Here is a 26651-nt window from a genome sequence, read left to right on the forward strand (position 1 = left end):
TCTTCAGCAACCCCTTGAGAACAACCTTCTGGGATGTGGTCTCCTAATTGGCCCCTTGGCACTTCCCAACCTATTACTTATTATTGGGCAGAGTCTCAATGCTGCTGGTCCAATTGGAGGATCCAAAACAATGGCAGGATGGCAGCGCCCCCCTTAAGTTATAAATTAAAGGCCTGATGCGGATATGACCAATGGTTTGGATGAGAAACAATTTTACAGACACATTCACGGATGGGACTGTGTCCTTTCATCCCTGTGGCCCTGTCATTGAGGATTGGAACCTCTGGCACCATTGGCTGGCTTGAACCGGCAGTCTCCATGCATGGCAAGGGGCACTCAGATATCAGTAAAATAGTGGTGCTAGTACAAAATGACCTCTTATTGGGGCCTTAATTGGACTAATTGGCTGCTCACCTCTGTGGAGCGTGCAGCCGATCCAATTTCCAGCCCGGCTCTGGGAAAATCCCTAAAAGCAGGTGAAGTGGGAGATTTTTAGACAGTATACATTAAGGCACTGACAGGACTACCAGTAAAGAGTTAAATGATTCTTAAAACAAGTTAATTAGCTAACAAGAGAATAGTTTACACATATGTGAATGCAAGAGAATTAAACAAGTAATTATGATTTTAAAATACATATGCTGATATTTTAATGTATTTTAAGTATTGTATGAATCGTTGTTCACTTCAGCCGAAGACAGGTTACCACAAGGTATGATGGTAAAGGCGAATAGTTCAGAACCAAAAGCCTGGGAAGCCTGTAGTTAGCAAAATTCATTTCAGAACGTTTCTTATGCAGGAATATATTGCAACATTTATGAATAGGTGTATTCATTGTCTAGACTTAGGATAAAGACATGACCGGATGCGGGAACATGCATCTATCCAGTTTGACAATGATCCGGTGGGAATATCCACTTTGATCTCTGTAGTGAGCGTCGAGAGTAACCTGGCAACAGGGAAATGACTTCAGCCAAGATGGGAGTTAGCATCCGGATTTAATGGACAAATGAGATATCATTATGCTGGATGGTAAAATGCAGTTGGCTGAGGCACATGACAGAGATTTATATTAATGTGGGTATGTTAAATGTAATTGCTTTTAAGCTAATGTAAGGCAGGAATGATTGATAAGAAACACCACTACTGATCTGCTTTTGATTGTACATGTCAGATTCATCAGAGAGTTTCTGTTGTTCCATCTCAGAGCTACTTAACCCTTTTGGTGATCTCCTTGCAGCTGCTTGTTTTCTTTAAATAAATGCTACATCTTTATACTGAGACATCTGCCACATGAGTTTTGTATTGTCTAAAGTTAAGACAGTACCGGTCAGCTCGATTTACCCCACAATAGACTTTTTGGCGACGAGCAATGGGATAGGGTCATCGGACTCTGGGTGATGAGACGCGCCTCCTGAGGGTGAGTTTCTTTACATTACCACCCGGGTCAGTTGGAGGGAGAAACGCATCAAGTTGTCAGATCCGTAGGTTGACCTATCCAAACAATCATTTGAGGTTGCAAAGACAGTATCGCTGTTTAAAGAAACCTAATATGAAGTGACTAATACATGCCGAATGGGGATACGATAACGTAATTTTGATGCTGGCCGATTAGCGGGTTTTTTGAACAGCGCAGTAAGAGGGAGATGTAAATTTGTGGGGTGTGCATAATCTGAAAGACCAGGGACAGAATCCTGGTACCGTTTGTCAGCAGAGCTATTGAAAGCCTCACACCCGTAACATAAGCCGAAAACCACTCGGAGGGGCAGGAGGAGGTAAGCCGAGACGTTAAGGTTGCCCCTTAGGGGCGGGAGAGTGAAGTACGGTTGAAATTATTAGGGAGGAAAACATAGTAGAGGTCCCCAGCATAGGAGAAGTTAGAAAGTAAGAGGATGGCAACCCCCCCTCAAGAAACCGAGAAACAGATGTTAATGAATAAATTAATTAAAGACGTTAATGAATAAATTAATTAAAGACGTTAATGGATAAATTAATGGAGACAGATGTTAATGGATAAATTATGCCTGCTAAAATGCAACCACCAAAATTTTGGCGAAAAGCCTTGGGCTTAAACATAGGAAATTTCCCAGAGGGGTGGTCTGTGGAATTGAGAAAAGTGGGTACCAAACAGAGAGAAAACAGATAGGCCGAGATCTCAAAGCTTGTCTTCAGAGAGGGAGGGAGAGTGATTGTACAAGTCTAGAGCGCCCTCATGTGGACTTGTAAAGAATGGCAGAAAGTGTAGGTCTGACTTGGGGAAAGGATGATTCTCTGACACAGACCATTGCAACAGAAAACAGCAAATTAATGAGGAAAATGATTGAGAAAGGATATGATCCAGATTCTTCTGAATCTGAGCAAAAGTATTGGTGGAAAAGTCAGAATAAGTATAAATCACAAATGGCGGCAGTAATTCTCGTGGCCATGATGAGGAACCACCTTCAAAAGGAGGCAGCCAATATACAGTCAGTCCCCTTAAAAGCTGTTCGAGAAAATCCTAAAAATGAGCCCGTAGGGAAGACGGTAACAAATTTATTGTATCCTCCAATCCCACAGAGTGAGGAGGAAGAAGATAGGGAAGATCTATGAAGAAAGACAAATCAGAGAAACAAAGATTCCCCTAGCGGTAGTAAGACGGAACCGCCCATTCCAGTAGCACCACTCCATACCAAAATAGTATCATCTAGTAAAGGGGGGGGAATGACTTCTGTACTGACTGAAGAAGTGCCGTTATTGGTGACCGAGAAACAGATGTTAATGGATAAATTAGGCCCGCTAAAATGCAACCACCAAAATTCGGCCTTTTGGGAATGTATGGATGAGTTAAGAGAGATCCACCATCTGACTTTGGAGGAAAAAAGAGTTGTAATAAAAGGAAAATTGGCTGGGCCAATATGGCAAATGTTACCGAGGTTTTGAAGAAGAGCAATTGGATATTAGCAGTAGAAGAAACTGAAGACGAGAGATATGAGCAATTTAAATGAGCGATAGGGTGAGCCATAGGCAAGGGACATGCTAATTGGGTTAAGGTAACTTTAGTAAAGCAAAGCGCCAATGAAACTGTGGAAGAATATGCAGAAAGGAAATTCAGGGCTTATGTAGACAACGGAGGGATCAAAAACCCCACTAAGGATGATATGTTTTTGGGTATGCTCAAAGAAGGGTTTAATCCAGCTCTGACTCAAATTGTAGATATGGGTATTCCAATAGGAAATAATTTTTGAGACGCTATGAATCGGGCTATGAAAACCGAATTTAATCAACAGAAAAATCCCAAAATGACTCCAGTACAAGTTGATTAGTTATTACCCAAAAATCTTTAGAACGTGCTAAGTGTGTGGAAAGAAAGGACATATTGCTAGAGATTGCCGAGGCAGATCCTCAGGAAACAATCAAAATCCTAAAAGCCAATGCAGCAATTGTGATAAAACAGGTCATGATATAAAACATTGTTGGGCGAAGGGAGGAGGTAAAGGAGGATAGGGTCCCAGCAGGGCAAATTCATCTCCCGAAGTTCAACCCCAAAACCACGTATGAGCACATCAATCACCACAGATAGTGATCGAGTTGACAGCAGTTGAATTGCAGAAGTTGTTGGGTCAGAAAGGACAATTAACAGCTCTTGATACTAAAGGTAAAGATCCCTGAATGTATGTCGAAGCGGTGTTAGGAGGACAAGAGCTGTTAATTATGTTGATAGACACTGGGGAATCTATATCTATAACAGATTTAAATTTGCCGACTACTGATCAGACCATATGATTGCAAGGAGTAACTGGGAGAATTAAGACCATGTTATTAAGTGAACCCATTACACTACATTGAGGCTCAAGAGAAACAGATCTAGATTTGGATATGTTCAAAAGAAAAAGGGAGTATTCTAGGAATAGACTTGAAAGAGCAATTGGGAGCTATAATTGAAGCCGCAAGGCATATTGTGTGTTGAGAATAAAAGAGGCTCTGGAGGGAACTTGGGCACAAGCAAGTGTCAAAACTCAGTGGATGTAACCAACCAAATTTGTCTGAATCCACCCAGTAATGATCGATCTTGCAATATTCCATATGGCTTCGGGGGAAACACACTTATCCGACCCTCAATGGTACTTATTGGATTTGTGGAAATAAGGCATATCCATGGTTGCCTTTCGGATGGGAGGGGTCATGTTACCTTGGATGTGTAGTCCCATATATTTATCATTCTTACCAGCCTCTGACTGGGAGAAAACGACGTGCCCTTCTGGGATTAGACAACTTCCTTGGTATAATGATGCCCCTATATGTGTATATAAGACTATCAATTGAGACTGAAGCCATTATCTCGATTTTGGAACAGGTTGCCAATGATACTGCTACATCCCTTACTGAGATCAGTGATGAGATGATTGAAATGTGCACAGTTGTGCTGCAGAATTGGATGGCATTAGACTTCATATTGGCAGCTAAGGGTGGAACATGTGCTTTGATTCAGAGAACATAACCAATTTGGTTACACACATTTGGAAGGAGGCCAAGAAACTTGAACCACCAACATCCTTTTCTCTGTGGAACTGGGCAACTGGGTTCACTGGAGACAAATATAATGTAAGGGATAGTGTTTTTCTTCATTTTTATTCCACTAATCATTGTAGTTGTACAAATGTTCAAATATTGTTGTTCTTTGGCAACAAAGTCTATGGCGAGTGCAGCAACAGTGGCATCGATCCAGGTGGACAAAGAGGCGGCTTTATTACTAAGCGCTCCTCCAGCTTATGAGAATATGTATTGTCAGACATCTATCTAATGACATACATGAGATGATATTACTTTTCCTTATGATTTTTAGTATTAGTGAGAATTATGATTTAGATGCAGTTACATACAATCAATATTGTATTAGTAATGACAATCAAGGTTAAGAAGGAAGAAATCAAGAAACCACTTCTTAGAATTTAAGTTATTTTTTTACTGGCCTAACATTGGGCTAATCAATAGCCAGAAGGGGAGATTGAAGTGGGAGATTTTTAACCAGTTAATAAGGTTTTTTAGACAATATACATTAAGGTACTGACAGGACTAAAGAGTTAAATGATTCTTAAAATAAGTTAATAAGCTAACGAGAGAATAGTTTACACATATGTGAACGCAGCAAAAGAATTGCACAATTATGATTTTAAAACATATATGCTGATATTTTAATGTATTTTAAGTATTGTATGAATCATTGTTCACTTCAGCTGAAGGCAGGTTACCGTAAGGTATGATGGTAAAGATGAATATTTCAGAACCAAAGGCATGGGAACCCTATAGTTAGCAAAATTCATATCAGAAAATTTCTTATGCGGGAACACATATTGCAACATTTATGAATAGAGGTATTCATTGTCTAGACTTAAGATGGAAACGTGTCTAGACGCGGGATCATGTGTCTATCCAGTTTGGCAATGATCTGGTGGGAACACTCACTTTGACTCCTGTAATGAACGTCCAGAGTAACCTGGCAACAGGGAACTGACTTCAGTCAAGATGGGAGTTAGCATCTGGATTTAATGGATGAATGAGATATCATTGTGCTGGATGGTAAAATACACTTAGCTGAGGTGCACGTCAAGGGTTATTATTGATGTGTATATACTAAATGTAATTGATTTTAAGCCAATGTAAGGCAGGAATGATTGATAAGGAAAAGCATAATTGATCTGTTTTTGATTGTATACATCAGATTCATTGGAGAGGTTCTGTTGTTCTATCTCAGAGCTACGTAACCCTTTTGATGATCTCCTTGCAGCTGCTCATTTTCTTTAAATAAATGTTATGTCTTCATACAGAGATATCTGCCTCATGAGTTTTGTATTGTCTAAAGTTAAGACAGTACCGGTCACCTCGATTTACCCCACAACAGCAGGAATGCAGTGGGAAGCCAAGCCAATATATGACATTTTCATGGACTCTCCACCTCCAACCATATTTCCCCAAGCCCAGGAAAATCCAGCCAGGGTCTACAAACACTTCCCTATTTAATTACCAGATCTGTTAAGATGACAATGCTTTGATAACATTTTAAGAGATGTTACCACTTTATGCCTGAGGTTTTTGTTGTAGATGCCAAATCTCACCAAGCTTCCAGGGTAGCAGGTGCACGGGAACAACATGACCTCCAGGTTCCAGGCCATACAGCATCCTAACTTATAAATATATCAAAGTTCTTTCTTTGTCGCTGGACAAAATATTTGCAGCTCCCTAACAGCATGATGGGAGAACCTTCATCACATATGGTTCAGAAAGACACTTCACCACCACCTTCTCAAGGGCAATGAAGGAACAGCAAGATCTTCTGGTCTTGCTATCATGCCTACACCTCATAAGTAAGTAAAATAAATGCAGTCTACACAGCAAATATCTGTTGTGGCATGAATCTGCCCAACGGTTGCATAATGTTCTGTAAAAAGCTAAGTGGATAGTGCATCCAAACATGTTTCTGTAGTATCCTCAGATGATCTGAATCACAAGGTGACTCAACAGGTTCCATGATGATACAAGGGCCGTGATTGACCTGAATCAGGACTAAGTGCCCATGCCAGCAGGAAAATTGTTTCCCATTTGTGTTGGCAACATCTGAAATTTCACCCACCTGAAATTTGCAAGTGAGTTTATCTCTAGAAACCTCCAGCCAGATTGGTGGTTCAGAGATCAGGGCGCCCTTTTTAACAAGCGCCCCAATCTCCACGTTCAGGGACAGGCCTCCCTACCCGCAAAAACGGAAATGGTGATTCCCCCTGCTGACCAGGAGAACACCACCAACTCTCAGCAAAGAAAGGCATCCTCACCTCCCACCACCCAAATAACGGGTCACCCCCCCACCCCCATACCATGCAGACATAAGGATGACCTAATTCCCCTTCAGACCCACCCTGTAAGACCCCCACCTCCTCAGGACCATCCCCTCTCAGACTCCCACTCAGATCCCCTCCCTCTTCAGATCCCTTCCCTCTTCAGACTCCCACTCAGATGCTCTTTTCCCTCCATCCCTCCCACTCAGCTCCCCTCCACGTTCAAACCTTCACAACCTCCCATCCCCCTCTGACGCCACAGCCCCCTCTGGGGGAAGGGGGGGGGGAGAAGTACTGAGGTGGGGGTCTGAAGAGTAGGGGGGTTGAGAGGGGGGGTTGGGTTGGATCACCCTCATGCCTGTGTGGTGTGTGGGGGGGGGGGGGGGGAGGGTGGCTGGGGTGATTCATTATTTGAGTGGTGGGGAGGAGGATGCCTGTCTCTGCTGAGGGATTGATGGTGCTCCCCTGAACCCTTGGAGGTCCCACACAGCAGGTCCATTTTGGTGACGATGAGCAGCAAAGTCCACCTGGTGCATTTCCCACTGGACAGGTGGGTGAATGGAGGGGGCCAATGATTGGGTCATCAAGCCAGGTAATTGCCTGACAATTAGCAGGTTTGCATATTAAATGGATTGCCACCCAGTCTAGATGGAAACCTGATTGGGAATGGTGGGCAGTTCAGAAGAATTTCTATAGCCCTCATGCCCAGCAGGAATCCTGTTTTTAACCTGACGCCGATTCAGTGGGCAATCAGGATTCCTGCCATCAGCGAACATTCCCCCCCTCCACTCGGACGAGGGGCCATCAGACTCGAAATGTTAGCTCTATTCTCTCTCCACAGATGCTGTTGGACCTGCTGAGATTTTCCAGCCTTTTCTGTTTATGTTTCCAATTCCAGCACCTGCCTTTCAGATGTGTGTCAAGTTCTTGCTCTGCAAGTTCTTGTTCTGCAATGCCCTACACAGTTTGTGTGTATCTCTGGTTGGTGCATGTTTCAGGTGAGGATGATGCTGTGTGCTGTGATGTAGCTTGTTGCTGAGGGGATCAGTCTTACTGCTCTTGGGTTACACCATATCTGCAAAAGGAAGAAAGGGGACATAAGCACATTGGAATTCATTATTATCATGTTGTGCTTGTAGTGGTAGTACATGGCACATTTTACAGCAAACAACATTCATTGATTTATTTGAAACAATTGCACAGGTAAGTACACAATTTCAGTTGCACAAACCAGGAAGTGCATTTCTTTTCTCCGGCTTGCACGTCACCAATGTTCTAAATTGATTTCCATCTGATGACTTGTGTTATAGTCTTCACGGAGGGAGTGAGTGGATCGGACTTGCTGACACCCTTCACCTATTTGCACTCTGTGCCTTTAGTTGTATGCTGAATTTTTCTGTATGGATAAAAAGATTTTATGTTGAATGAATGGATATTGTGTATTGCATACTCCAGGCTGTGGTAGTTCAATGGCCTTATATAAGCTTATGAACATGTACATTAGGAGTGGGAGTGGGCAATTTGGCCCCTTAAAAATATTCAAAGTCTCTGCTTCCAGTGCCTTTTGAGGACGGGAGTTCCAGAGAATTACGACCCTCCGAGAAAAAGAAATTCTCCTCATTTCTGCCTCACATGAGCGACCTCTTATTTTGAAACAGTGAACCCTAGTTCTAGATTTCTAGATCCTTATGACAGGAGGAAACATCCCCTCCACATCCACCCTGTCAATATCCCTCAGGATTTAAATGTTTCGATCAAGTCACCTCTTACTCTTCTAAACTCCAGCGAATATGAACCTAACCTCTTCAACCTTCCCTCATAAGGCAACCCGCCCATTCCTGGCATTAGTCTCATAAACCTTCTCTGAACTGCTTCTAATGCATTTACATCTTTCCCTAAATAAGGAGACCAATATTAAACATAATATTCCAGACTTAGTCTCATCGACGCCCTGTACAACCGAAGCATAACCTCCCTATTTTTGTAATTAATTCCCTTCACAAAAAATGCCAACATTCTAGCTTTCCTAATTACTTGCTGTACCTGTTTATTAGTCTTTTGTGATTCATGCATTAGGACAGCCAGATCCCTCTGCACCTTAGAGCTCTGCATTCTCTCACTATTTAGATAATAGACTTCCTGCCAAAATTGACATTTTCACATTTGCCCACATTATACTCCATTTGGCAAATTTTTGCCCACTCACCTGATCGATCCATGTCCCTTTGTAGCCTCCTTATCTCCTTTTTACAATTTACTTTCCTACCTATATTTGTGGTCAACAAATTTAGCAACCGCATCTTTAGTCTCTTCATCTAAGTCATTTGTATAAACTGAAAAAAGTTGAGGTCCCAGCACTGATCCTTGTGGCACAACATTTGTCACGTCCTGCCAACCAGAAAAAGAACAATTTATGCCAACTGTTTTCTGTTAAATGGTAATCTTCAATCCATGCCAATATGTTACCCACTACACCATGAACTACTGTTTTGTGTAATAGCCTTTGATGTGACATTTTATCAAATGTCTTCTGGAAATCTTAGTGCAGTACATCCACCAGTTCCCCTTTATCCACAGCACATGGGACTCCTTCAAACAACTCCCATAAGCTGGTTAAACATGATTTTCCTTTCACAAAACCACCTTGGCCCTGCCTGATTGCCTTGAATTTTTCCAAGTGCCCTGCTATAACATCTTTAATAATGGTTTCTAATATTTTCACTATGAGAGATATTAGGCTAACTGGCCTATAGTTTCCTGCTTTCTGCCTCCCTTTTTGAATGAAGGAATTTGATATTTTCCAATATAATGGAACCTTCCCTAAAACTAGGGAATTTTAGAAAACTAAAAGCAATGCATCAACTATCGCATTAGCCTCTTCTTTCAAGACCTTAGGGTGAAGTCCATCTGGATCAGGAGATCCCATCTGATGCCTGCAGACCCAACAATTTGCTCACTTCCCTGGTGATTGCAATTTTCCTAAGTCCCTCTCTCCCTTCCATTTCCTGATTTAAAGCTTTTTCTGGGATGGTACTTGTGTCCACTATAGTGAAGACATTTAAAATACCTGTTAAATTAATCAATCTTAGCCGTACTTTCCATTATCAATTCCCCAGGGTGCATTTTCTATAGGACCAATTTTCGCTTTGTTAGCTCTTGTTTAAATATCTATAGAAACTCTTACTGTCCATCTTTATATTACTGGCTAGCTTTCTCTTGTACTCTAGTTTTTTGATGTGGCAGAGTGTCCGGAAGTACTCTGGGGTGTTTTGGTGAGTTTCTGACTTGCCAAAGAATGTTGCCACCTTCTCATGTAGTGATGATAGACAAGCATGTGACATGTCCATGCAAATGCTGCAAAAGGTATGGGGCAGCTGTGGCAGTGCCTCTCTGTCTGCAGCACAATATGGAACAGAGAGTGGGGCGGGCAAGAATCTGCACAATATCCTCTGCCAACTTGGAACCAGACTCTTCATGCTCCTTGACAGTGACAGGAGATCTGATTGTCTGGCAGGTCGTTAATACATTCAGCACCTCAGAGTGCAAGACCATCAATGTTCTCCTGTCTGTTGCTCCATTGAGGTCCTCACTGACGTCCTCTGCAGAACTGCTCTGTGACTTCACCCTCTGCTGGGCTGGAGAATGAACCATCCTTTGGCCTGGCTGTAGCCCACTCGTGCCCAGTGACTCACCACATGCTGATTCTAACAATGTACCAAGGTATGTGCAGTAAGTGAGCTTATAGCTTCTGAGTTAGTGACGGGATCTCTTCATCAGTGTTGTGCTTCTGTTTTCTCTTCTTCCTTGGGTTGCTGTTGTTGGTCAGGCTGTAGTTCTTGGGTGTCTTGGGAATGGGCTGGGAAGCAACATGTCTATGGTTACAGCATCAGCAGCTTTCCCTTCATGCCTGATACAGGTTGAGGTTGTTCTGCAAATTGAGAAGAGACATTAAGCAGGAACATACCACCATTCTCAATGATACCAGATGGTATGGGTTCTCCAATAGCTAGCCCAGTGATGCTGAGAGTCATTCCCTCAGAAGATGGTTCTGTTCTGCTTCCTCCTTCTGTGTACCACCTTGTTCTGCGAGAAAGAAGGCAGAATACCAATAGTTGTGTCGCACTGTGTTTGGGATTTTCTCCAATAGCTGTATAGCTGGAGATTTATGTGGGCAAGGAGAGGTGGGTGTAAGGATGGCTGCACTGGTAGGTGAGTGAAGGTGAGGTGCAGCATCTGGATGTGCCAGGAAGTGCTGCTAGTTGAGCGATGGCAGTGTGGTGCATTGAGGAGAATGAGAGACTGGTGGAACAAAGCACAGGTAGATGTCATGTGAAGATGCATTCACTGATATTGATGATATATGTGAGATCATTAGACTTGTTCTGGCACTGTTGTCAGGTCATTGGGAGTTGGCCTTACTGGTCAGATGCTCCTACTCCCTTCTAAGGGTGGTCCTTGAGCCCAGCCTCCATGGAACCATGGCATCTCACTGGTTGTGTCCAAGAATCATTTCTCTGCTCTGGTGTTCCATTTTCCATGGTTTAAACTCCAGTAACATTATTCGTTGCATCTTCCATTTAAGAAGAGTAGGCTGACTCCACCACATATTTTCAGCACAACACTGTCCAGCTCTGCTGAACATAGAGACAATGCACGGATCATGTCAATAGTCACTTCCATGTTCCAATCAGATAAATGAGTTGGGAGCACCAAGTTTGTGAACCAGCATACAAAGGTCACAAAATGCCAAAAAGGGACAGAGGAATTGTTAGCCTTAAATGATAAAAGGGATGATGGTGATAGGACAAGTGAAGAACTAAAATGTGGGTCTATAGGATGTGTAAATGACAGGAGTAGAATCATTATCAATAGTTAAAGCGTTAAAACTTTGAACAGTGATTATGATCTGAAACTATTGAAGTCAGTTTTGATCCAAAAGGCTGTAAAGTATCTTCTCAAAAAGTGAGGTGCTATTCATCAAGTTTCTGTTGAGCTTCATTGAAGCAGTGTAAGAGGCCAACGACAAAGAGATCAAAGTGGAAGAGGGGCCAAGAATTAAAATGACAGGTAACCAGAAGCTCAGGGTCATGCTTGCAGACCAAGCAGAGATGTTTCACAATTTATGTTTGGCCTCCCCAGTATAGGAGATACTGCAATGTAACTAAAGAAGCCTCATCTGGGAGGGAATGTTTGGAGTGTGAGAAGGAAAGAGCATTATGATGCTGTTGTGGTAATGTCACTAGATTAGTAATCCAGAGGCCCAGGATATGCTATGGGGACACAGTTTCCCACCACACCTGCGGATGGAATTTGAATTCAGTTCCAAAATCTGGAATATAAAGCTAATCTTGATAATAGTGACCATGAAAACTATCATCAATTATTGTAAACCCATCTGGTTCAATAATGCCCTTTAGAAAAGGAAATCTGCCATCCTTACCTGGTCTGGTCTACATGTGACTTCAGATCCACAATAATATGGTTGACGCTTAACTGCTCTCTGAAATGGCATATCAAGTCACTCAGTTCAAGGGCAATTAGGGATGAGCAGCAAATGCTGGCTTCGTCAATGATGCCCACATCCCATGAAAGAATAAATAAAAATGGCAATGGTTGTACTCGCAATGAAAGAAGCCTTGGGAAGAGGATGGGATATTGCGGGTGATTGAAGAGTGGACTAGCGTATTGCAGGAATAACAGTCCCTTTGGAATGCTGAAAGGGGAGGGGAAGGATAGTTGTGTTTTACCGTTGCATCATATTGGATGTCGTGGAAATGATGAAGGATAATCTATTGAATGTAGAGTTTGGTGTGGTGGAAGGTGAGAACAAGGGGAACCCTATGATGGGTCCTTTTTAAGGATTGCTGGTTAGGCTGAGTAAGAAGTCTCACAACACCAGGTTAAAGTCCAACAGGTTTATTTGGTAGCAAATAGTGCCAGGGTGGAATGTCAGCAACGTATTGTAAGTCACCTCCTCCGTAAGCAAGTGGGTGCTCTGGCTGCCCTTCTCAGGACGCTATCCATGATGGAGTGACTAGATTGCTAATGTAAATGGGCAGGAAGCAACCCAATGTTATTTTCATGCTGCTACCATCTCATTTATACTGGGAAGAGGCCCTTAAAATTGGTCTGAATAAATGTGAAATGTTCAATGTGGGTTAATTATATCTGAAATTCACCACGAGTAGATATTCAAGTGTCAGAGAATTCAATATCAAAGAGAAACAACTCGGGAAGAATGCAACCTTGGTTAATCGCTTGTTGGTTTATTGCTCAACACAAAGCTAAGAAATGGGCCAAATGGCTGTTTTTCTCTTTCTTTCTCTTTCTACATCTCCCTTTCCCCAGACTCACAAACACCAGAATGGCAAAGTGAACTCATATTTCTTATAATCTAAGCTTTGAGTTCAACTAACATATGTTTTCAAATAGAATGGTGACAAAGTTGTATTATCATTTTTCATGTAACAATCAGAAGATTTCAATGTTAAAACTCCATTCTGTTCATTCATCTATTTTATATTAGTCTACAATTGCGCTTTTTCTTCTTAGAATGCTTTTTAATCTACCTTTCATCAGGATTAGAAATAACACATGCACAATCATTGTGCTCATAACAAGGTTTCTGTATTAATATTCCGAAGTAATGTTAACATTTAGTGAAATGTTGGGCCTGATTTTACCAACGTGTTGCACCCGTTTTCAAGTGCAAATAGTTGGTAAAGTCAGGCGTGGGATGAGTAGCGTGATCCGCGCCCGCGTTTGTACCGGTTCCCCCATTACCAAGGCCCAAAAGTGGCCATGATCAGGACCGTGTCAGAAACAAGCGCGATGGCCATTTAAATGCATTCGCGCAAAACGGACATGCTCTACAAAAGTCCAATTCAGGCGCTCCAGATAGTGAGGAGGTAAGTGCCGAGCGTCGGACAGCTCTCTGCTTGAGATCGTTGGTGGGGGGGAGGGGGGGGGGGGGAGGAAGGTGGGTCCGATGGCTCTCTGCTTGAGATCGATGGGGGATAGGGAAAGGGGGGGTCTGCTGACACTCTGCCTGTGATCAGTGAGGAGGAAGGGGAGGGTCTACTGCCACTCTGCCTGTGATTAGTGAGGGGGAAGGGGGGGTCCGCTGCCGCTCTGCCTGTGATCAGTGAGGGGGAAGGGGAGGGTTTACTGCCACTCTGCCTGTGATCAGTGAGGGAGAAAGAGGGGTCCACTGCCACTCTGCCTGTGATCAGTGAGGGGGAAGGGGCCCACGATCGGTCTGGGTGGTGGAGGGAGTGGGGGATAAGGAGGTCAGTAATGTTGTGGGGGTGGGGCAATGTCTGTGGGGGCCAGTGGGAGGCATTATCCGGCCCAGGAGGGATGTGGCAGGGGAGTAGCATTCTATCATCTTTTTTCTGTGCATGCATAGTTGAAGGCGCCGATCGGAGCTGCAGTAATTCGGGCACGTTAAGCCCCGCCCACAGGCTTGTGCAGAGCGATTCAGAATCACTGATATTTTTGCAGGCAGAGTACGTATGGGGGTGCCTCAGAATCAGTCTAAAAGTCGGATCTGAAACACTCCCAGTTTCAAATCCATCCAGCACTTAGAATCAAAATGGTGAAATGGGGCCCATAGGGTAGTAAATTCCTGATCACAGCTTACAGCACTAATCAGATCCTAGACCTCAAAAAATAGCTGGCACGGAATTGTAAAATTGTACAGGTCAGCTGTCTTTTCTCCATAACCATTCTCATTCTTCAAAGTACAATTTTTCTTTCAGTTAGACACTTTCCTTAAGAACACAAGAAATAGAAGCAGAAGTAGGCCACCAGGCCCTTCCAGGCTGATTTATGTCGGTCTTAACTCCTTTCCTGTGCCATTTCCTCATTGCCCTCTATTCCTCAATCTATAAAATATTCATCCACCTCCACTTTGAATACTTCTAAATGATCCAGCCTCCACCATTCTTTGGGGCAGAGAATTCCAGAGACTCACCACCCTCTGCGAGAAACAATTTCTATGCACCTCAGTTTTAAATGACTGACCCTTTATCTTGTTAGGTGCATGGGCCTGAACAGGCGCTGGAGTGTGGCGATTAGGGGAATTTCACAGTAACTTCATTGCAGTGTGAATGTGAACCTTACTTGTGACTAATAAATAAACTTTACTTTAACTTTACTTTACTTGTAGTTTTGTCTACTTGTTCGAGACTCTCCCACTAGTGTAAACATCTCACCATCTACCCTGTCAAGCTCCCTCAGGATCTTACATGTTTGAATAAGGTCATCCCTCACTCTTCTAAATTCCAAGGAATACAGACCCAAACTATTTAGTTTCTTCTTGATAGGACAACCCTCTCGTCCCAGGAATTAGCCTGGTGAATCTCTTTTGGATTGCCTCCAATGTTACTATATCCTTTTTTAGTAAAGGGAACCAAAACTGTATTGGAGGTGAAGCTTCACCAACACTGCGTACAATTGCAACAAAACCTCCCTATTTTTAAACTCCAACCCTTTGCAATAAAGGCCAAAATGTCATTTGCCTTCTTAGCTACTTGGTTGACCTACCTGCCAGTTTTTGTGATTCATGCACTAGAACACTTAGATCCCTCTGTACTTCACTCACCTGCAGTGTCTCTCCATTTAGATAATAATTTGCCTTTTGATTCCTCCTACCAAAGTGTGTGACCTCAAACTCCCTCACATTAAACTCCATTTGCCAGGTTTTCACCCAGTCACCCAATCTACCAATATCCCATTGCGGAATCACAATATCCTCATCACAACATGCCCTTCCACCTATTACAATCACAATATCTCCATCATAACATGCCTTTCCACCTATTACAATCATAATATCTTCATTACAACATGCCCTTCCACCTATTTATCATAGAAACCCTACAGTACAGAAAGAGGCCATTCGGCCCATCGAGTCTGCACCAACCACAATCCCACCCAGGCCCTACCCCCATATCCCTACATATTTTACCCACTAATCCCTCTAATCTACGCATCCCAGGACACTAAGGGGCAATTTTAGCATGGCCAATCAACCTAACCCGCACATCTTTGGACTGTGGGAGGAAACCGGAGCACCCGGAGGAAACCCACGCAGACACGAGGAGAATGTGCAAACTCCACACAGACAGTGACCCAAGCCGGGAATCGAACCCAGGTCCCTGGAGCTGTGAAGCAGCAGTGCTAACCACTGTGCTACCATGCTGCCCAATTGTAATCTATTGTAATCACAATATCCTCATCACAACATGCCCTTCTACCTATTACAATCACAATATCCCGATCACAACATGCTCTTCCACCTATTAAGCTATCCATCCAAGATTCTGATGATGCTTGACTCTGTGTCCATTGCCAGAGCAATGCCTCCCAATGCTTGTCTGACCCTCTGCTTCGTAATGGCCTGGCTTTCAGCACCATCGTTGTTTCACACTATTAACTTTAAGCAGCAGGCCTTTGTAAGTATATCTTAGTTTTCACTGTCTACCTAGTTCCTTCGTCCACTGAAAGTGTGCACTCCACAACGAGTAATTGATAGCAGGTTATTTGTGTATGTTAACAGAATAGTTAGCTCGCCAGTTAGTTAATGCTGTACCATTTTTCCAGTTTGGCTTTTCCGAATTGGCTACATATTTAACAGTTCCTTTCAGGACATCCATTAAAATTGTGCACTCACTGTGAATGAGCAATTAACTTCCAATTACGCACTATTTTTACATCTAAGCAAAAATGCTTTGATTCTGTGTTGCACTAACCAAAATTCTTTGGGCGAGGGGAGATGGAAAGCAGAAGATCTATCCCAGATTGAAGGAAACCCCAACATGTAGTGCAATTTCTCTGGTACTCATCAATGCTGTGATTCACAGAAGAAAAAAGTAAAGCTACAGCCAAAAAGATTTATATAGACCATGAGCAAATTCAGCAGAATGCTAAAGCATGAAGTTAAGCTGATGCGGTGAATTCACTGAAAAGTTATACTGTTTAAATACCATTAAAACCCAGTTATTGAATATTGCTTGTAGCATTGTTTCTTGGGATCGTGCAAAGCGCAAGTGAGTCTCAGGCCATTTGAAGTTGCATCCTCCACTATTTGAAAGGAATGGGGTTGCATTATGAAGATGTTCCTGATAATAGACATCACCAGAATGACACTGCAGGGAGAGAAACCTGCCTATGGTAATGATAAAACTGCCATATTTCAACAGTAAAGGAACTCATGGCCAATCCATTACTTTCTTTATATTAAAAAAAAAGCATTTGAAAAAAAGTACTGTTCCTCAACTTTTTTTCTCTTGTTATCTATAAACACATTTTGTAAGAATGTCCATAACTAAATCCTGAAACATATTAACAGTTTGATAAAATGAAGCTGATGCTTGACAAAGTATGAGAATAGTTTTATTACTTACTGCCAATTAAAAGAGAATGTTGGCTAAATAATGAATTGTGATCTGATTGAAATTCAATTTTGAAACTTGAAAGCTTTGAAAAGTGAACCGAAATCTGGTAATGGTGTTACCTGAACCTTCTTGTGGTTGACTACGAGGACACTCTTCAGATGCAGCTAAAGCTTCCAGGGCTTGAAGCGTGGAAACCAGAGCATCATCCAGTTCCTGGGCCCTGTGTCTGACCGTCCTTGTTTGAACACCGTCAATTAGTGACACCGGGATGTCATTGAAGTGTATCTCACAAGGCTGTCGACCAGACATTAGACTTTGACTGGTCCTTCGCTTGGAGTCATCTTCATCTGAGCTATTATCCCTGAAACCTGGTGGCGGAGCAGCCAACGTCGGAAGCAGAGAATGGCATTCATCTCCTTCATGTTCCTCATCACTTCCTGGCAGAGGCAGGGTTGTCAAGTCAATCACATCATCCCGGTAGTTGCATAAGTTTAAGCATTTCTCTGTACTGCTTCCTTTGGGAATGATGTTGCCTTTCATTTTGATCTTACAAGCATCACAAAGCAAGTCATCATTTTCTGTGATAACTATGGGAAGGATCTTAGTACTATTCACTCTTGATAGCTGCAGTGGGATTTTTGGACAAATGCATCTATGGTGGTCAGTGGTGTAAGCAATTGCCATTTTCATCTGGCTGTCCAGCGTGTTAGCCCTTCCCCTGCTCAGAAATCCTTGCTGCCCAGAACCACACCTGATGTCAGAATTGCTGTGCCCAACCTTTGAAGTATTTGGCGTGGGGTCAGACTTTGTCCTTGGTCTTGACTCCTCAAAGAAGATGAGGTTTTCATTAATATCAATCTGATTTTCAAATTCCTTTCTTCTTTCTTGCATTTGTAAAAAGTGAAATCTTACCAGATTGGACTCTGGGGTATTTGCCATCAAATTGCATGGAGTCTGAGACTCATTGTAGTGTGGGAGATTGTAAGGACAACTCATACCTCTTCCCTCGGTTTTTAGTACAGGACCTGATGACGAAATAGTCCATTCTGGTTGCAGAATGTTTGGTATATTTCTGTGGTCTGTTAATGAAAAGGAAAAATATCATCATCCTCAATAATAGATTCTCCTATCCTTGTCTTTTTGAAAAATGTTTGATTTTTTCTTCTGTTTGAGAAGGAAGAAGGGAGCAGATTTTAACCCTATCACCTGGCAGAAACTGAACAGGTAAGCAGTTAAAATCTACTGAATGACTTTCCATGGCAATTTTGCTGCATTCCTGTTGTAACTTTGGCGGAAGTTGGCTGGACAGTTTGGAAAAGCCTAGGACATAAATGCGTTAGGTTCCCACCTTAGCCCGAAAATCCCAGTCAGCCGTGTAATGTGGAGCCATCACCTCTCCCTTGATAAGCCACACATGTAAGAGAGGACAGGAGTAATACAGGGCTCCTAACATTGGGAGCTCCTGCTTCCTAACCCCATAATGGACCTAGTATATGACTGGAGATTAACGCAGCATGTGAAATGAGGTGTATTGGCTTTCAGTAGGGTCAAAGTTGGTCCCACAGAAAGAGAAGGAGTTGTCCAGACTCGAGAAGTGATTTGTATTTTCAAATATGGGTAATTTATTCTCAAAAAATATTGTATTTTGCATAGGAAATCAAAAGGAGGTGAAATGGGATCTTAGAAGGAAAAATCGAGGCATTTCTTTTCCAAAATGAAAGTTTTAAGCAACATATAGAAGATGATTGTCAAGATGAGTCTGTTGCAGTCTAGGTGCCTGGTGACCCCATGCAAATGAGTTGCTCTCCAATTACCCTACAAATGTTAGGTGCGCTCGAGGTAAAAGAGTACAATGTTAGCTTAAATTTCTGGATTAGATCCTATACATTGTTGGGCCTTTATCAATTGGGCACAGGTTATTACAATGCCCTTGGTCTGCATCACAAGTCATTTTTCTATTGGAGCACTGTTCCATTGAGGGTGACAGGCACATCCCTGATATGCACTTCAGAGTGAAGAAGTAGCACAATTCAGGAAGAATACTGAACACTGTATACTTCAGTTAAAATCTAAATCTATATCAACATATGCTTACCAATATATATTTCTAAATAGTCATGTGACATTTTTCACCATTAACATAAAATGTACTTGAACCAAATCTTAGCTATGCATTCAGACTAAAACTAATAATGGCAATTTTATCACATCTGCAAAAACTGTTTGTACAATGTATGTGGAGGTATCATGTGTTCATTTGTGGTTCTTTTTTCTGCATTGATGAGCAGTGCAATGTGTGTAACAAACTCACTTCATTTTGCATTGTATTAATTTATAATTCTCAACTGCTGCAATGAATGCAAGTGCTGAATTTATATGAATAATTTATCAATCATTAATGGCACATGTCCAACTATTTTCTACATGAATATAATAAGGAAAGAAGGACCTACAGAATGAGAGAAAAGAACCACAAGTGATTGAACATCTAAGAATTTAGAAATTTTCAAATCTGTACACAAAGTGGATTTGAAAAACTAGCATTAATGTAATGAAGAAATTAGAAAATGAATTTATTTACTTCAATGATCAGATAAAAATTGTAGGTAAAATAAATTTAGGGGAACGTTATTATACAGATCATTGTAACTACATTTACTTCTTCAGTACTATATTTGTAAACAATTATTATTTCAATTTCTTTCAGTTTCAGTCAATATTTTGTTGCTCTGTGTGTATGCTAAATATTTCAACATTTTTCCTTTATTCTGTACAATGTTCATAATTTTGTGAAAGTTCTGGTCATTATCTTAACAAATATCAAAGAAAGAATGTTAAAAGAATGACTACTGTAGTGGTAATATATATTAGCTTATTATGACCTTCACTCTAATAGAATCAGAACAAAGTACAGGCATTGGGAGAACCCATCATTTGACTGATCTTCCATGGATAGAAGTCTGGATTGAGAATCATGTCAGTTACAGAAGAACTAGATGTACAGCCACCCTCCCCACATCTTCCCACCCCCACTCTACCCACCCCATACCAAGGAACTTTCATGGGATCTTTTTTCAATAACTTGACAGTTGTATAGAAGATGTATAGCCAGATCAACTAGTAAGCCAAATGGTTCTATGAATCGTGCTAAATGCAAAAGCAATGGGATATAGGTCATAAGAACACTGGACTTAAGAGCAGGAGTAGTCCCTTTGGTCTTTTGAGCCTGTTCCACCACTGAATAAGGTCATGGTCTCAACTCCACTTTTCTGTCCCCCCCCACACAATAACCTTTGACTCCCTTGTCTCTCAAAAATCTGTCTAAACTTTGCCTTGAATAAATTCAGTGATCCAACTTCCACTGCTTTCTGTGGAAGAGAATTTCACTGACTAACCTTCCACAGAAAGAAACATTTCCCTCATCTCAGTCTTAAAAGGGAGATCTCTTATTCTTAAACTTTCTTCTAGTTCTAGTCTCCCCCACAATTGGAAATGTCCATCCCAGTTCTACCATATCAGGTTCTCTCAGGATCTTATATGTTTTAATAAGATCACCTCTCATTCTCCTAAACTCCAGTGGGCATATGCCCAACCTATGCAACCTTTCTTCATAGGATAAACCCTACATCCCAGGAATGAGTCAAGTGAACTTTCTCTGCACTGCTTCTAACACAAATGCACATTTTTTCAAATAAGGAGACCAGTATTTCTGATATGGTCTCACCAATGCCCTGTATAACTGTAGTAAAAGTTCCTACTTCTAGATTTCATTCCTTTTAGGTGCCTACACTGGTGGCACTGGTTACAATTTGGTGCTGATGGGCAGGGCATGTGTCCATCTGATGAAAAATGAATGAATGTTGATCAATTTTTATGGTTGGGTCTCTTTAGCCTGTGGCAGGTGAGCTGTCTATGAGTTTTCCGAATAAAAGAGGAGCTCATTATTGTCAGGGATGGGATTTCAGGCAAGCTTGTTGTCAAATGTCAGTAAGCATACCAAGCTATATTTATAACTTTCAGTCGGTATACAATTTCTTGAACTTGAAAGGTTGGCCACACATACAGTAAGGAATCAAAATGTCAGATTGTTTTTGTCCTTTTGTAATTTTAAAATCTGCAAAATGAAATATTTTTCCAGAAGCCTCTCTGAAATGATATACTTTTCAAAGATCTTTTTCTCAGTGTCCTTAATTTTACAATCTGTTCCATTTATTTTAATGTGATTTTTTGTGATTAAATTTGATGAGAACACGGATTTGTACATAACTGACAACATTGTCAACTTATTGACTGAAACATAATGATATTAATGCAAGGAAATCATTAACAAATCTGCTTTATTACAGTCAGCTACTTAAAACAAGTTGATGAAAAATCTATTATAGAATGCAAGTTAATTGCCCTTTATACATTGTGCTTTGCCTGACAGGCTCATTCATGCATTTACAACTGCCTCCCAAATATTTATACTTCTTACCTGCAATTTGCAAATTTACATTTTCTTTCCACTGACTGAACATAAGTGAACGAATTGAATCACTCAAAACACATTAAAATTAAATTGCCTGCCATGTGTTCTGTCCATGACTAAAATTTATATTGGTTGCTGCCTCTCTAATCACTGACAGAAGGACATAATTATAATGTAACAAGTTTATTACAGGCAGCTCCATTTTAAATAAATGCACTGGATCTTTTATTGGAAAAAGTGACAGGAAATGTGCACAGATATAAGTTTTCTGGATGTATTATAGATAAATAATTATTGCAATTTTGAATTGTACCCTTTTAATATTATATGATATAAACGTAGATGAGTGACTGGTCCAGGCTTAATAAAGAAATGGATCTGAACTGAGCTGCCAGGCTCTTTCATCTGAAATAAACCTTCAAACCTGTCAAAACAGAGCTTAACAACTCAAACCTAATGAACATCGTTGTCCTTTTGTAAGGAAGGAATTTTATGATTTTCTTTGCGTGTTGTATCACTCATGCTGGAATGGTATCATTGTATTCATAATAGTCACATCATTCAGGATTTCAATTCCTTCTTGTTGAGTGGAAGACTTCCTATCAAGCTGGGATTTTCTGGAGCTAACTTTTCTCCCTCTTATTGACCCAGTGAAAGTCAAGCAGTGCCATTTACTTAGGAGCCTGATTTAACATTGTCAGAACTCACCCATTCTTCAATGTTCAACTGTTTTAAGTATATTGGGTAAATATTGGGAGAGAACTGGTGTTTGTTCCAAAAGGATTTTGCACTGTCCCAGTCCTTGAAGGTTTGTAGTAGTATTAACCATCAGTTGAAGTGAGGCCTGCTGAATTCTAAGAGAAACAACTATAGCTCAGAAGAGCAGGTTCAAATGAAGACCGCAGGAAGAGAGTATTGGTGGGCAACCTTTCCGGGTAATTTTAACTGACGACTCACCTGGCTTCCTACCAGAAAATCCATGATGATCATAAAAGGTTTAAGTGTTATCTTTTCCCACACCCAGTGGGAACATTCTTGGGTAGAAAGGCATTTGGTTGCCAATTTTACTCAGCAGTCAAAAAGCTCCCAAAGGAAAGAACAGAAGAAAATTAAAATAATGTCCTTGACCAAAAAAGTAGAGATGCTGGAAATACACAACAGGTTTAGCAGCAGCCGTGCAGAGAGAAACATCCACAGATTGTCAAGCATGCTGAATATTTCCAACATTTTCTATTTTTGATTCAGACTTACAGCATGCATTATATTTTGCTTATTTTTTTTGTATGTCCCAGACATAATAGGTGTGACATGTTGGTCAAGGGCCACAGTTTGGGTGCCAGCAGCCAGCAAAGAGGAAACCTCTGAAGCATTACCATTTGCTTTTCTTCAATTGTGGGAGGACATTAACATTCCCATTGAGAAATTTAGTGCAGGGACACCTACAGTGCTGTTGGGAAGTGAGTTCCAGTACCTTAACACAAAGACAGTGAAGGAATGGCAATATAGTTCCAATTCAGGATGTTATGTAGCTGGAGGAAAACTTGCAGATGATAGTTCCCATATATCTGTTTCCCTTCCCCATTTAAGTGGACAGAATATTCCCCTTTTAGGTGGTAAATGAGTGTTTAGAAGGTGCTGTTAAAGGAAGCTTGGTGAATTGAATGGATGAATGGGTGTGGGTGGGTAGCTGAGGTTGGTAGATGAGTCAGTGGATACGGCAGGTATGTGGGTTAGGTGGGTAGAAGAGTAGGTGGGTAAGTTGGATAACTGAGTAGGTGAATGAATGGGATGTTGGGAGGGGAGTGGGTAGTTGGTTTGGGTTGGGGGCTCAGTTAGGTTGGGTCGGGTTGGGTTAGAGGTGTAGAAGAGTGGGTTAGTCAGGTCTGGTCAGAGGGATAGTTGGGTGATTGGGGGTAGTTGGCTTGGGTCAGGAGGTAGCCGGAGAGGGGGTTAGTCAGGTGGTTGGGGAGTAGTTGGGTACTCGGGTCAGATTGGGAAGTAGTTGGGTTGGGTTGAGACTTAGTCAGGTTGAGTCGGGGAGGGCTGGGGTAACTGGAACTGTTTGAAGTCACATTCCTGCAGGATTATGGGAGCAGGGGATTTGCCCATTGGAAGTTTAAACTCCCCAGGCAATTCTCACATTTGTTCTCACATCAGGATTTCTGCAGAATCCCAACATGCATCTTCAGTCCTACACCCTATCTCTGACAATCTGGAGACTGGAGGATTTAGTCCATTATTTTAATATTTGTAATAAAGTGTATGCAATAACATGATTCAATGCCGCAATTACAAAGCAGGTTGTATCGATGTAATGATTTTTCACTTTCACGAAAATTAAAGAAAAAAGAAAAACGAGAAATTTGCCAGAATTAAAAGCACCAGCCCATGTGGTACAGAACCTTACAAACAGCAAACCCCTTGGTTCAATTGCTAGTCTGTGCTGTGATAGGCCTCATCAGGGTACAAGACACCACCACATTTGGCTAGAGAGGGAAAAGTCAGTCAAGGGTTTCCAGCTTGGTCATTATTCTGCAGTCCCAGTTGGAAGGGCGGATGTGTGCATAGCAATGAGAACTGGACCAGGCTCTGCTGTGAAGCATCCAACTGTGAAGTAGCCTGACAGCATTCACTGTCAGTTTCATTTGAAGAACGGCCACTTGCAAGGGGCACCAGTGAGTGCCTGGAATTTTACCACAGCGTGAATGCAGAATCCATTCTGGAGAGGAAGGGGGAAATCAAAAAAAGCAGGCAAAACACCAAGATCTTAGCAGAATCTATAAAACTCTGTTCCAAACACCTAACCTGACACCAAGGACTAGTTAAATGTAAACGCTAATGAAACAGTGTTAACAGATTAAGGTTATAAGTTAGTGATCATTGATAGAAAACACAATCAGAGTATACCGGGGTGGGGGGAGCATGTGGGTGTGGTGGGTGTTGTTGGTGGTGGTCTTAGAACAGCTCCTCTAGGTAGGCAACATGCAAACTTGTAATCTGTGCACATTATGCTGTCACGCAGAATTCTTACATTTTCTCACACTGCACTAATTCTACTGATGCTGGCAAACAACAATAATTTTTTGTATATAATATCAAGCTTTTCATTCGTCAGGACATCCCATAGTACTTAACAGCCAATGAAGTACTTGTTGAATTGTAGTCAGTGTCATTATGTATGTTACACAGCAGCCAACTTGTGCACAGCAAGGTCCCAAAACAGCAAGGTGAAAATGATCAGGTAATGTGTTTTAGTGGTGTTGGTTCAGGGATAAACAACCATCAGGACACTAGGCAGAATTCCCCGCTTCTTCTTCAAAGTAGTGCCATGGGAGCTTCTACTTCTGCAATGGTAAATGGGGCCTGGTTTAATATCTCAACTGAAAGGTGTCACCTCCAACGATGCAGCACTCCCTCAGTACTGACTAATTTGTCATCTTTGGTTTTGTGTTTCGATCTCTAGATTGGGGCTTGAACCCACAATTTATGGACTCAGAGGTAAGTATGCTACCAACTGAGGAACAGTTAGCTGACCACAGCATGAATAATTATCATCTGGAGAGGAGAGAAGACAAAAAAACTGGGCAAAATCCCAAGACTTAAGAGAACTTTTCTATAATTGCCGCATACAAGTGTCAATGCAAAATGATACCAGTGAAGTTTTCAAGATAACAAATAATCATTTCTACTTTATGACGATAGAATGGAGGGAAATTAAATCAAGTAGAAGTAGATAGCTCAGCCAGTGTGATTACTTTTGCATTTAAGTGGGCAGAATTTGGGTCAATTCATTTTAATTATTCAAACTCTGTGAGGCACAATGACTACATAAACCATGTTCATTGTTACCCTTTTCATTAAATATAACTGAATGCAGCAAAGAAACTTCAGTATTGAAACTCTTAATGTACCAACCATACCTGCCTTATTCACTTGTGGTTGAACATTGGCGCTACAGAATATCATCTTCTTTGCATCAACGAATAACCGGTAATAACCTGCTATCAAACAAGCGAAGTTTACAGCTTCCGTTGATTCCATCAGCAACACGATAGGCTGAAAAGGAAAGTGTCAAGGTCAATGTGGCAAATTATCAGGCATGTATTGATTGACTTTGTAAGGGTGGCCCTGTTATCAGCACAGTTTCAGAAAATATTTTAGGCTCCCACTGAGAGCTCCATGGACAACTGCACTGCTTTGTGTGGTACTAAACTGTGCTGATCAGTAAAATCTGGGATTAAATTACTGGTCTGCAATGGGTTAGAACAACTCAGGTGCAGCAATAGAGGTTCTACAATTGACCAACTTGTCAGCATTAAGAAGTAAATACATTAGCCCTTGTTACTGCCATTGATGGCTATCTAGGAAAAGCAGCTGCAATGTGTTTGTGTGTATGTGTGTACAGGGAGTGTCTGTGTCTGGGTATGGAGTGTATGAGAGTGTGTGTGTGGAGGGTATATTATTTTATTCATTTGTGGGACATGGGCATCGCTGACTGGCCAGTATTTATTGCTGGAGGGCAGTTGAGAGGCTAATACATTGCTGTGGTTCTGGAGTCACATGTAGGTCAGACCAGGTAAGGACGGCAGATTTCCTTCCCTAAAGGACATTAGTGAACCAGATGGGTTTTTCCAACAATCGACAATGGTTTCATGGTAATCAGTAGATCCTTAATTCCAGGTTTGTTTTGATTGAATTCAAATTCCACCATCTGGTAGGATTCGAGCCCAGGTCCCCGGATTAATAGTCTAGCAATAATACCACTAGACACGATGAGGAATGAGAGAAGCATTTTACCGGGTAATTAGCCCACTAAACTAATTTTTGATAGACATACAGGATCCATAAATGTAGAGGGTGGAATTTTCTTACCTGCTCAGCTGCTTACCTCACCAATATTTGTGGATCAAGAAATATGAGAAAGATTGACAGATATAGGGTGGCACAGTGGTTAGCACTACTGCCTAACAGTGC

At 41.6% G+C, this 26651-nt stretch overlaps 1 protein-coding gene across 1 annotated transcript in view; it reads right to left on the minus strand.

The window, feature by feature from the left end:
- Positions 1-26651, minus strand: part of frmpd3 (FERM and PDZ domain containing 3) — a 191949-nt gene that overhangs the window by 7290 nt on the left and 158008 nt on the right. The window contains exons 13-14 of the mRNA XM_078212052.1: positions 25598-25733; positions 17326-18285 (exon numbers count right to left, since the gene is read on the minus strand). Coding sequence (XP_078068178.1) covers positions 17326-18285; positions 25598-25733 — 1096 coding nt within the window. The remainder of the gene's footprint in view (positions 1-17325; positions 18286-25597; positions 25734-26651) is intronic.

Source organism: Mustelus asterias, chromosome 4 (genome assembly GCF_964213995.1).
Source record: "Mustelus asterias chromosome 4, sMusAst1.hap1.1, whole genome shotgun sequence".
In the NCBI taxonomy this organism is placed as follows: domain Eukaryota; kingdom Metazoa; phylum Chordata; class Chondrichthyes; order Carcharhiniformes; family Triakidae; genus Mustelus; species Mustelus asterias.